At 45.7% G+C, this 13,264-nt stretch overlaps 1 protein-coding gene across 1 annotated transcript in view; it reads right to left on the bottom strand.

Annotated features, from left to right (window-relative positions):
- Nucleotides 1-535: 535 nt before the first annotated feature.
- ALG9 (ALG9 alpha-1,2-mannosyltransferase) overlaps nucleotides 536-13,264 on the bottom strand; it is a 682,403-nt gene continuing 669,674 nt past the window's right edge. The window contains exon 15 of the mRNA XM_078682312.1: nucleotides 536-1,177. Within this exon, the coding sequence (XP_078538438.1) occupies nucleotides 1,054-1,177 (124 nt within the window). The 3' untranslated portion in view covers nucleotides 536-1,053. The remainder of the gene's footprint in view (nucleotides 1,178-13,264) is intronic.

Consider the following 13,264-nt stretch of genomic DNA (forward strand, 5'->3'; position numbering starts at 1 on the left):
TTTTGGGGTTACATTCAATCCCATCATCACCGTAATGGAGGATTCTCAGTGGGGTACTTACTTACTGTTAGGGAGCGTATTTGCCATAGTGTTCTCCAAGAGTAGTGTATTAGTGGTTTACCTAGTATGGGTCATGTATCCATCCCTATTTTTGTTGACTGCTCAGAACTGAACCCAATGTGTATAATTATGATAACAAGCCTTTGGTACCCTTGTATGTGGTAAGAAACTTTTCAAAGTCTGTGTTTTTTCTCTGGTGAGAGCCTGCTTATTTGATGGATATAGCACTCACTGAATCAAATGGTGAGAAGTACATCTCTCCTATTCCCTTATACGTTGTAATGACAGCCCCCTAAAATATAAGCCCGCCAAGATTCTGCATTCCCCCTTGTTCATGCCGCAAGGACCATCTTCGTATATGCCTGTGTAAAGTCTCGTTTACATATGTATTCTTTGGAGACAGGAAATGTGTTAAACCCTTCTTAATGGCTTCTCTAATCCCACACAGCAAACACTACAATTTCCACCACAGACGGACACACATTATTTGTTTTTATTCAATTACACTGAACCAAAAAGATTCTCCAGCACTTCACTTGTAGGGAATGTTGTGCACTCCTACCAAGAGCACACAATAAAATCATAGCACTATCAGGTATACGACAGACGTCACTAATGAGGATTGCGGCTTTGACGAGTTCCTTTACTTGAGGTAGAGACAGTGGTGACTCCGGGACGAAACACAAGTTCAATGTCGCTGTCCTTTAGAAGTGTACACATGGAGAATTACAATGCCTGGTTCAAAAATCCAACATTCAGGAATAAAAATCTGGAATGAGTTTTACTATTTATCTGTTCCCTTAAATTGTCATTGATTCTTATTTACACCATAGTATTAAAAGCCCGAGATTTAGCAGCAGAAGTGTCCCTTGCCTCCTCGCATCAAAGACATCAGCTTTTAATAATATCAGTAGATGGGAGGTCCTTCTCCTGGAAAGCATCGAATGGCTTATCAGCTGTTGGACCCTATCGGCTCCCCCTGGGCCGATATGGTTAGCCCCCGCCCCTCTTCCGGGCCTGCTTTGTTCTCCGGGGCTTCAGGATGGTGTAGTTGGCGTAGGTTGTGTGCTGTTCCGAAACAAAGGGAAAGTAGAATGCGCGCCACAGCTTTGATGACCTAAACCAGGAAGAAGAAAAAACAGAAAAGATCAATTCCTTAGAATATTGTCAATCAGCCTGTGTTGTTGTAGGAAAAGGGAAATTGATTAATGAGAGGTGGCCTATTTAGTGGCTCTGTTTTAAGAATGACTCACAGAAGCGCCAATGACAGGGCATGGCTCATACAATCAACATCTGTGGGACAGAGTTGAACAATTTTCTCCAGTCCTAAATTTAGGACACTGGATGAAAAGTGGGCATTCCCAGGAGAAATTGGTAACAGTCACAAAGTCGTCACTTTGTGAGTATTCATAAACATTCCCAATAGTTTCCTCACCGTAATTGCTCATCTAACTTAAAGAAAAAAACGAAGCACTGGCAAAGTCAAATAGGTCTGGGTTTAAAGACTAACTCTTGTAGCATTATCGCAATACAGCTACACATACAGGAAGGAGCCAGCAGGAAAGGACAATTAGCCGGGGCGGCTTCTCTGCAATGACGGAGGAGCGCCGCGCCGCCCTAATGGCAGAGCCAGCAGCTAAAAAATAAAACGATATTGGATTATCGTTTTATTTTTAAGCAGCTGGCTAAGCCAGTATGTGCAGGGAGGGGCGGAGCATGGGTGGGGGTAGAAGGAGTGCTATGTGCACGCTCTAAGAACACGTGTGCTTGGCCAGCTGTCTCAGACTGACCAAAACACACATGCGCACTTAGGTTTCTCCAGCCCGGCTGCATTGAGCAGCCGGGCTAGAGAAACTCCACAGACTCCCTGGCTGAGCAGGGCGTCTTTCTAGCCTGTTCAGGCCAATCACCGCACTGCATGGGAGTCTGATGCAGCCCCAGGGCCTGTTGGGACACGAAAGAAGGAGCCCTTGGAGCGACGCGGGACGCGCCCGTCAACTTAAGGTAAGTTTTATTCTTTTTTTTTTATACTCCCCCGCCCCCTCCTCCCGCGCACCCCACTCCCACGCCCGCTACTTTTTGTATGCAAGCACTTGAGTGGAAATAGGAGCATACTCCAAGTCAAAACCTTTAGGTGAGAAATGAATACTCCACTGGGCTGAACTGAGATGTGTTTGACAAAGACTCAAGCCAGTGTCTGAAAGAGGCTTGCCGTTGAAAGGGGCAGACCCTAGGCCTACTCATAGTATATTGTGACTATAGACCTGTTTCACAGCAGTACTGTCAACATATAGATCTACTAATCATGTGCAGTTTGAGCAGGAAAACTTGCAAGCACCCTCAAATTTGTAAAAGGTGATATCTAAGGGATATCCCTACATGTATCAAAGGTTTGAGAGTTGAGGAAAAAATGTGGAATACCAGCGTGAAGATAATCTAAAGGAACATTACTAAAGACAACAAGAATATCTCGGCATACTTTTCACCATCATCAACCAATTTTATTTCGGCTCAGGTAGCCATAAAAGTACAAAACAACACATCAAATTAAAAACGATATATCAAAATAAAAAGATAAAATAAATACATAATAAAATATATCCATTTCTCAGCAGTTTAAATAAGACGAAGGATAATAGCAATTGGAAAAAAACCTCTAACAATAGCCTAAGATAAGCTCGCGCAGGGCCCGCTATGCCATCTAGACAACTAAGGTTGTGATCTAGTTTGGAGGTTTTTTCAGAACTCTAGGTTTCACTAATGTAATAAAAGTGTGCAGTGCATGGAAATAATTAAAGTTAAATCTGAGCCAAAGTAGATCTAAGTCATACGGGTCTCTAGAGAAAGTTTACCCCAACAACTTTTTGTCTGATATACCACACTGAGCATAAGAAGTTGGATACTGAATATACAACACTGGGCCTAGTATCGGCCTAGCAGATCCTTAGGGCTAAATGTCTACTATCTAGATGGAGGAGGTGACGGAGAGGAAAAATCCACAGTGAGCGCTGTTTTGCATACGCTGTGCAGAAGAATAAGACATGTTCATCGTTTTCAACACTTGGGCATACCATAGGGCATAGTTTGGTGGGCGTAGAAAGGTTTTTACTCCATGTGTCAGTGAAAGCAGCCAATGGGAGGGTTCCAAGCCTAAACGTAATGCAAAGGGCTCTCCAGAGATGCAATCACATAGTCCATATAATCCTCAAAGTGGGATCACACTTCAAAGACAGATAAAGATCAGACAAACTCCCTGAAGGGACAGCCGAAAACCTATTGCAAAAAGCAACATTCCAGTAACTTAATTTAGCAATTTACCTGGCATTCTTGAGCATGAAAGAAGGATTCTGCCAGTATTCAAAGAGGCCAAGCTTGAACAGCCAAGTTTTTATATTGGATACCCAGGGTATTGTAAGTGCCAGGTGTTTATCGACTATCTCCCTGACATACTCTCTATACGGGGGCCAGTCCCTCTGTCAACCAGAGTCTTGTCCAGTATAAGATAGGTTTCAGACAAGCTATGTCAGAGAGATATCTGAGGTTTAACCCGTTGGGTGCTGGTGACGGAACCACTCCGTCACCAGCCTTGGACGGGCTGTGCTAATGACGGAGTGGTTCCGTCACGGCCCGGCCGCCATGCCTGCGAGGCAGCGATTTCGTGCCTGCGCTGAGCGTTCCATTGAGCGGGCGGGGCCGTGACGGAACCACTCCGTCACAAGCACAGCGCTCCCGAGGCTCGTGACGGAGTGGTTCCGTCACGAGCATGGTGGCGCCGTGCGGCCCCCCTCCCCCCTAGCGCTGCGGCGGAATTACCGCCGCAGCCAAGGGGTTGAGTCAAACCCCAAGGGAAGTGATGGAGTGCTTTTTGGTATTCTTAAGAGGGATTTAAAAAAAAAGTACTCGCCTGTGTCTAATGAATCGAGGTTGCAGTAACCCCACAGGTCAGCCCCATATAACACTGCCCCGCATGTTTGAGCCTTTTACATTTCTACCTCTGGGAAAATAGAATATGAAGCAGCCTTGTTGACAAATCTTAATATTAAGCCGGCTCTATGTTTCAGGGTTAATGCACTTTTATTAATCTGGGCCAGCCATTTGTGGGAGTCACTCAATCTTTACACCCAGGCAATCGAATTCATCGACTCTTTATATTTTAGTGCCCTCTAGAGCCAATGTCCCTCTGATTTTTTGTGGTGGTGAAAAACCATAAACTTAGATTTATTGGAATTAAGTTCCAGGCAATGATCCATACAGAATGAACTGAAGTTCCCCCAAAAAATGTTTAGTCCGGAGAGGGTTTTGAAAAGAACAGTGTCGTGTGAGAAAATCAGCTTTTGTCCCTGCCATTTTGGGGGAGTCGTTTTGACAGTTTTCTAGGTAGGGGATGCACCCATCAATGAAAAGTAAAAATAGAGTGGATACCACAACGAATAGCGATGTAAGTGTTTGTTTAACTGCCTGGGCCCCATCTTACCCTAGCAAAATTCCCTTTGTAGAGTTGTTGGATCAGGGACAGTAAGCCACGTGGAGCCCCTTTTTTCCACAAGGACCTCCCACTATTTTTTCCTCGGGACAAGGTCATCATTTCACAATAACTAGGTCAGTCCTAAAGGTTTTGTCATAATGTTTCATACTATAAAGATCAAACCTGTGAAATCTGCCATGACGTTTCCCAATGAACTGATGAAGTCTTTAACCTTTATGGTTGGCTTTACACCTTACTCAAAACTGGCGTACTTGTGTCCATATAAGTTGGCAACCATCATACATACAGGTGTAAAATTACAAATAAAAACAATTACAGCATGCAAAAAAAGATACAACCCCTCTCAATAGGATCTAACAAGCATTATCACACTAAAACCCCCAGGGATTGTCAGAGTAGGTGGCCATCACCAAAACCATTTCCTACTACTGTAACCTGTGAAATTGCACGTACAAAATACCTGTTCATAGCCTGTAAAACAATGAGATAACAAACAACTGTTAAAGGTGTTAAACAGGTGTTTGCTCTCTGCACCTAGCTAATAACAGCCACAGTGATCAGTGGTCAGGGAAGAGACAATAGGCTGTCCTCGCCTAAAGGGGTCCTTTTCATCTTAACAACAGATACTGCAGTCCCACCCGTCACCCCATCATCTACCAAATCGCAGGGCTACATGGAGACTCATTGGCAACTTCTCTCAGCAAAAGGCCTAATTGAATTTCTACAGGAGACTTGCATCTTCTTTCTTCAATTCAGTGTCTAGGTCTCTGTCCTTCAGCTTCAGGAGTGTCAACAATACACTTGCACTGACTGGGAAAATAACCTCACCTCCATGTTGTTGTGAACAGGAAAAGACCAGGGGGTTCCAAAATGGACTCCACATGCCTCTATTGTTCTGGCCTATTTATACGCACATGCACGACATACACTTGGTATGCTAGTGCTAGGATTTGAGTTAGCGTTTAGAAGCAGTTGTTTACCTGAGGGGACCAGTAGACCTCCTCTCCAGTGACATAGATAGAAGAAAGGTCTGGTAACAACTGTCGATTTCCAAACACAATACACTGCCACCACCTTTTTACATGCTAAACCCTTGACAAGGACGATAGTCCACGGTCAGTAAAAAATAGGGGACGTTTGGTGCTTGACAGGACAGGACAGGTCCGGGACTACACTCATATCAAGAGGCATGCCAAGGCCTCTTCGCACACACAAGATTAATGCGAGGCTAGGTTCAAAATAAAAAAACAGCTTACCAGATACTTGCAGTTGGGCACTGAGGGCAGAAGAGCACAAATCTACACCAAGCAGGGGACATATCCATCCCACAAGGGGCCACAGGATAGACAGGGTCTATGGGTCACATCCACGTTGGTTGAGGCGTTTGCTACTAGTGTTGTGGGGCCCTTCCTACTATGGCTGTGCAAACTGCACCAAGTACAGCCCTTTCAACATTTGACTTAAAGAGTACCGAGGGTGAACAGCCACAAGCTTCTTAGGGAGGTAGTATGGGGGGCAAGAGGTTACAACTCAACAATCAATCAACAAATGTGATAAAGTGATGCCCAGCGCTGTATTTAATTTTACAGTTGATCTAAATACTGTATAGTTCAATGTGTACGACATATGGTTATCGAATACGGTGCTCCATCAATGAGGCATTTTCACCCTCTCCCTTCCCAATATCCGCCCTCCTCCCCTTTAGGGCGAAGGTTTCCACCAATATGGTGTCCATCCATCTATGGTATTAAGCAGTATTAATCTCAGGTGCAGTTCTCTCAAACATTTTCAGTGTCTTAATATGCAGGCCAGCTCTATAACCATTCCTTAGTCTTAATTCAACCCTCTCAGCAGATGCAGTGAACTGACCCAAGCCTTTATGTCTCACAACCATGGGGCCAGGATAATTCTCATGGTGTACCTGCATGTTACTTTCAGCAGTACTGGGCAGGCAATATTAGCAGTAGCAGTTGCAGTGCGGTCTTGTTGTCCTATGAAAAGATGTGCAGAAAGTTTCAGGGATGAGGGTTTTCATTTGACCGTGGCGGAAGCCTTCTCGGACTGCTGCAGGCCAGCACTCTGTCAAGGGGAGAGTGGCATCCAAGCCAACTCTTCCTATGGTGATAATTTCAGGCAGAGGCACTCCCTGGGCAGACTGAACTCTGCTCTGCATTGGTGCAGTCCCTTTGCTCTTTGTTGCTGGTGGCAGCAGTTGATGATCACACCCGCAGCTGACTGGGAGTTGACACGTTTGAGGCATTACTTGGTACAGTTCACTTCACCAATTGGGCTGAGAGGCTGGAGGGACGTTCCACAACATGGGTCTCTTCTAGCGCACTCTTTCTGGATTATCAGCTTCCTCTTGAGTTCCCCTTCTGGGCAGTATCACTACTTGCCGGGCCAGACCCAGTACTTTCTTATCTCAGCAGGCAGGCTTCTAAGCACTTCAAGCAAACCCAGAGCTACTTTAGCACAAAGTCCCCTCACCTCTGGTGGTCTGGCTAACAGGTTGTAACTGGTCACACAGCGGCTCTTCAATAGTCATGTTCTATTGTTTTACCCAGGTCCTTTATATTTTCAGAGAAAATGTATTAATTCAGCGATTTCTAAACATGATCTAGCAATGCATGAGGAAGCACTTTATACCCTTCGGTGAATGTTTGTTACCGTCTGATTAAGTTTTTCGGATTTATTTCGTATTATATTGACTTTTTAGGCTTTTTATAACCTTTATTTCAATGTGTCACTGTCATTTTTTAAATTAATTTATCTTTAAAGTTTTAAGTTTTAGTTATTAGTTTGATATCATGGCAATACAAACAATTTATATTCTATAATATAAAAATTATAATACATCATAATTCTATAAAAAACAATTCATAGACATATAGATTGGTCACACATGAACAACCTACGTGCCTCTATATTTGGCTCTCATGTATGTTAGTCAGACATCCTCATAAGTGAGAAATGTACCTAATTCAGGATGATTTGTGCCCCAGTAACTGCAAATAGGACAGGAAGGTATTTCCAAATAAGAACGGGATGGCCTCACACACCTCTTGGCTGTCCTACTTCATCATTGGCCATTCCACGCTCACCAGAGAATCTTTTAGAGGCGGGCGGCCCTCGTCATGAGTTGAGGGACTGTTCAAGGATGATCCGGGGAATGGGGATCCAGGTAGCTAAAAACTCCATACACCTACCCCAGACAGAACAGTGCCTTTATTAGGGAGGTGGTGTAGGGATGCATAAAACAAACAATTGGACACTTGAGGCTTAATTACGCAGCTCACGTCCTTACGGGTAGGCATTTTTCAGCCCTGAACAGGCTCATGAGGGGGGATTCACCCTTGTTGCAGTGCCTTTACAGCACGGGCATTACAATGAATGTGTCATTACCACACGTTCCTTTAGCGTGCAAGTCGTTACAAAGACTTGCTTTAGGAAATACGTTGCTGGTTAGATTTCAAGTCTAACACCTTCTTCATTGTTACAGACTGGAGATGGAATAGTAAACTATACTATACCAAAGGCCAGCGCTTCCCTAGGTCAAGTAGTTGTAAGGACCTACATGCTAAAGGAACACTTTTGTAACAACACGTTTATTGTAGTGCCTGACTTGAAAAGTCATGAGTGGTAAAGGCATGTGTGGTTACGTCATATAACCAGCTCTTGAAGGGGTTTCGGGGCTTTCATCAGGACCGGAATCCTGCTTGTCCCTATGTGAATCGCTGTCTACAGGCATACACACCCACTCAGTGCAAACGCTTACATACTATAACAATTCCTAATAGCTGCTTATGGCAAAAATTAGTTTTGCTCTTTGTCAATGGTAGGGTCCTAAAGAGACAGAAAACATGCATGTGCAATTAAAGTATACTGACACTGTTACACTTGACAGAACACCACTGTAGGGTGATTTGGATTCAACTTTTGTACACAATTTTAAGACTGGGGAAGTTGGTCCACTGTCTCAACCTTCAGGATGGGTTTTGGTGGTGGCTGTTCTTTTTCAACTGGCATTGTCAGGCAGCTCTCCAGGCACAGCCTTTGTTTAAAGTGATGCTTCTCACAGCAGGGAGCACCAGGATGGTCTTCATGCAGGACAACCCACAATGTGGGCACAATGAAGTGTCAGTTTTCGGCCCCTGGCTGTCATCAGCCTTCCTGAAGCAGTCATCAGGGGAAGACAAGTGGGTAGGCACTTTGAACGGCAATAGGAGAAACCGCAGTCCCACCCTTTCCCCCACCATCTGTCAACAGCACTGCCCAGGAAGCACTAATCAAAAGCCCCTTGCTAACTAAGTCTTCCTGGAATTTGTAAAGGTAGTCCTGCTTCCGTCCTCATAACTTCAGTGTATGGATATTGCCCTTACAGTAACAGAAATACAGGGAATAAACTTCCACTGTATGAAGAAGCTATCGTCATCCTGCATTTTCTGTAATGCTGCAACCTGAGGCACCCAAAATGGATCCCAATGGCTTCATGCATACTGCACAAGCATGGACACATGACATACACATACAATGTTATCACAAGGTTCTGGTTTTCACATAACGGCTGAATTTTACAAAAGGTTACACTCTCACTGACACAGATAAAAAGGTCTGGCCATACTAAGAATTCACAGAACATAGTACCCTGCCACCACTGTTATCTTTATGTGCTACATATAGGACGGTGTCAGTAGCCCAGGGTCAACTACGACAGCATGCTTATCAGACCCTCCAGGAATTCGCGATTTACTGCGAAATCGGCACTTTTGTCAAAATGCCGTAAATTTGACGTAAGTGACCACGAAAATGAAGGATAATTATTCACTTTTCTGGAAATGCAGGAAATCAGGGTTCACATATAATTATGATTCGAAATATTTATAGATGAGGGCACCAAGTGTACTGGTGGACTTCCATTATGCCATTTACATTTTGGTAGTACAGGATGTATAAATGTAAACAGAACCCAGTGTCCCCTGGTGCACCTCACTCACTCAGGCCCCTCACCCAGTGTTTAACTACGGGATATCACTGAGCACACCTTTCATGCACGTCATCAAGCAGGCAGCAGAGGTAGATCACTTGTGTCACCAGGTGCATATTATCCTGTACTTTGCTGCAGGATGTCACCATGCGCCCTCCTGATGTACATCACCCAGTGTGCCCTGGTGCACCTCACTCACTCAGGCACCTCACCCAGTGTTTGACTCCTGAAGAACTGAGGCCGACAACTAACTGCTGGTAATCATGAATGGGGTGGCCACTAAAATAATCTTATCTGATGTAGTCAGTATAAAAAACACTAATAATGTTAGCAGCTCGGTATGATTTTCATTGCACGGAAATACAGGCACATTGTGGCTCAGGGGTTAGAGGCAGCAGACCCGGAAGCTGAGATCGGTCCTGGACCAGGGTTCAATTCCCCGCCTCGGCGGGTCTTGGGCTAAAAATTCCACGGACTCGATAATTCTCGCTCCGGTGCCTCCTCGACTCACGGGTTCACACTCTGCGACTCTGGGCAATAGCTTGCTTAATCTCCACAACGGCCCCTCGTGGCGGGATGCCTGACTTTCACCTTGTGGATACCCTGCTATCTCACAGGGGAATACCAGGAAGGGTTCCCTAAACAAGCGCCGGGACACCCACTGCGGGTAGCTGTGCGCTATATAAGCTCAACTACATTTACATTTACATTTACATTTACATGGAAGGTGAGGGGGTAACGGCCAACTAGAGCATGGGCGTCAATTCACTAAAATGCTAGGGGTAGTGGAAGGGACATCACAGGAAATAACATCACGTCGGACCTATTTCAAAGTGGAATACTCTGCTAAAACAGTTTCCATTGTTTTAAAGCGGAAAATGAATGATTATGAGTAAAATAAAGTGCAGCAAAAATGCAGCTAAATTTCCATATTTGTGCCGCTAAATTTCCATATTTGTGCCGCTAAATTTGCTAATCCATGCCGCTATATCCTGAGGGGTCTGGCTTATGTACCACTCCAGGTCACAGGACAGGTCCTGGACATGTATTGTCATGGGCAGGCCTTGGCCTCTGCGCCCACTCTAGATTAGCTTGATGCCAGGGTACAAATAAAAGTGAGGGTACCAGTTTCTCCTGAAATCAGATACTCAGTGCAAGCAAACATTTAAATTCACCATGTGGGGGACATTTATGTTCCAAGAGCAAGTCTGACTAATGTACCCTCTCCTTAGCCGAATGAGGTGGACAAAAGACAGCGAGAAGTGTGGAAGGGTGACACTACTTTTGGAAGAAAAGATGCACAGATCCAATGCACCAGCTTAGTATAGGGCAGCTGTAGTTGGCTGGCTTAGTATATGGTGCACACTTATTTAAGTGAAGCACCCTGTACTAATTCAGACAAACCTTATGGTTATTTTAGTGGTTTAGACAACCACAGAAAGCTCTCTAAGTGGTAGCTGTGGGGAGGAGCCTTCAGGGTTAGTCCAGAAGGAGAGTAAAACAGCTTGTTTTACCAGTACTAATCATATAGTGTAGGTTAAGTGAAAAAAGAACCACACAGTGTAGTTATAAAAATATGTATTTATTATAAATACTCACTTACACTCTGTTATATCTCCTACCCGGAGATATATAATCACAATACACACAATACTTCAACAGTTGAAGAGGTAAGTAGCACAAATACACAGTAGTCTCCAGGGGTAGACCAAATCATATACTAATAAAGTGGAATGCAAACCGCAACCTGAGTCGAGACTGGACCCATAAGACTTAGAGGAGCTGGGGACCCAAGGAACCACCCAATGAAGGTACCCAGTAATCCCACCGAGGCCGTGTGCAGAGTGGAAACACGACCATGTACTCAATACAAGTCAATGGGGAAGTTGTGGTTGCAGTTTTCAAGAAGATGGACCCTTCCCAGAGGACCCTGAAGATGGAAGGTTGGAGAGTCACCCCACCTGTGGATACCCCAGGAACCAGGAAACCTACACCAGGGAAGCCGGGTGCATCGGTCTGAAGTGATGTTGGAAGCTGCCGTAGACGACAATGGAGGGCTTCAGTGAAGATGATGCTGGCGAAGAAGGTGAAAGAGTCCGGTGGAATCCAAGGGTGGATTTTTGAAGAGGAGTACCTGTAAGCAGAGGGGACAGAGTCTATGCCACTCCGCAGTGACCAGGAGGCACGGGAGACCAATGACCACCGATGAACTAAGATGCAGGAGAGTTGACGGTGATCTTGTTGCTGCAGCTGCGGGAGCACCAACAAGCCTTGGCAGCAGCAACAGACGAGAAAAACAAAGAAGGTGCAGTGTCGGGAGCCGTTCACAGCTGTCCCATGTCGGAAGTTGAGAGCCAGGGAGTTGGTGTCCGGCGGGAGCACCAACAATCCTTGGCAGCAGCAACAGACGAGAAAAACAAAGAAGGTGCAGTGTCGGGTCGAGCGAGGTCCAAGGGACTCACCAAACACAGGAGAGTCAGAGCAAGCCCCGAGCAAGCAGGGGAGCCCACTGGAGCCAAAGAAGACCCGCAAGAGGACCACAGGCCAAAGACACAGGAGTCGCAAGAGGACCTCGAGCACCTCACCAAGAATGTAGGCCCATGGTGCAGAGGATGCGGTGAGGACGAGGATCTTGGTAGCAGGAGATGCCGGTGGCTGGAGCTTCTTGGAGCCCGAAGATCTCTGGAGAAAAGTCAACAAGCCTTGGCAATGGCAAGTTGACGCACTGTACAAGGGTACTGCTCTAGCAGTTCCGACAAGAGATACTGGCTTCAAACTTGCAGAGAAGACAGTGCAGTACACAAGGGAGTTGCAGAACCACCACTTGTATTGCAGAGACTTTCGGAGTCCATAGGACGTCATCAGCAGTAGACCGATTAGCTTAGATGCGGTGCCTGCAGATACAGGGGAGTGACTCCTTCACTTCAAGGGCGATTCCTTCAGGTTTCTTTGATGCTCACAGGCCTGGAAAAGAACCTGGATGGCGCACACACACAGACGACACAGAAGACTAGCAAGACTACAAGACCAGGAGCAGCAGGAGTCTTCCAGATGCAGTCTTGGTTCGCAAAGCGAAGCTCTAAGAAGTCCAACGTGCACAAACGGTCGAGGATGAAGTGGTTTCGGAACTGGATCTTGTCCCACGATGAATCTGAAGAGCCATCCACAGGTAAGCCCTTAAGTACCCAAAGGAAAGGGTTGGGACAATTCAGGGGTCCCTCCCAGAGGAGGGGCAGGACAGAGGGTAGGATGCTCCTATATCCTTTGTCCAGTTTCGCACCAGAGCAGGAGCTAACGGCTCCTTGGTTCCAACTGGAGTATGCAAGGAGGGCACCAACTGTGCCCTTCAAAGCAGTCTGGTGGCGCTGGCAATTGCCCCGATCCCAGTCCAATACACTAAGTCCTGTCCGGGAGGTGGTTAAACCTCCCGGTGACAGGAAACATATTGTTCTACCTTCCCCTGCTCCAGTCTGGCTCAGCAGCAGGAGGGCAGAATCGTGTCTGTGGTCAGCAGCAGCATTAGCTTGCTGTTAAGACCCTAAAAGGCTGGTACCGGAATACAGGGGGGCTCACTAGCAGAGTCCCCCATCACATGGGATCCTACATTAAACACTGAAGTCGGTGTTGGGGTAGGATTCCAACATGTTTGATACCAAACATGACCAGTTTCAGCGCAGCCAATATATAGTGAGACATCTCGTAATTGACTTGATGTACACTATAGGTATAAAATA

This window comes from Lissotriton helveticus, chromosome 3_1, assembly GCF_964261635.1.
Source record: "Lissotriton helveticus chromosome 3_1, aLisHel1.1, whole genome shotgun sequence".
In the NCBI taxonomy this organism is placed as follows: Eukaryota; Metazoa; Chordata; class Amphibia; order Caudata; family Salamandridae; genus Lissotriton; species Lissotriton helveticus.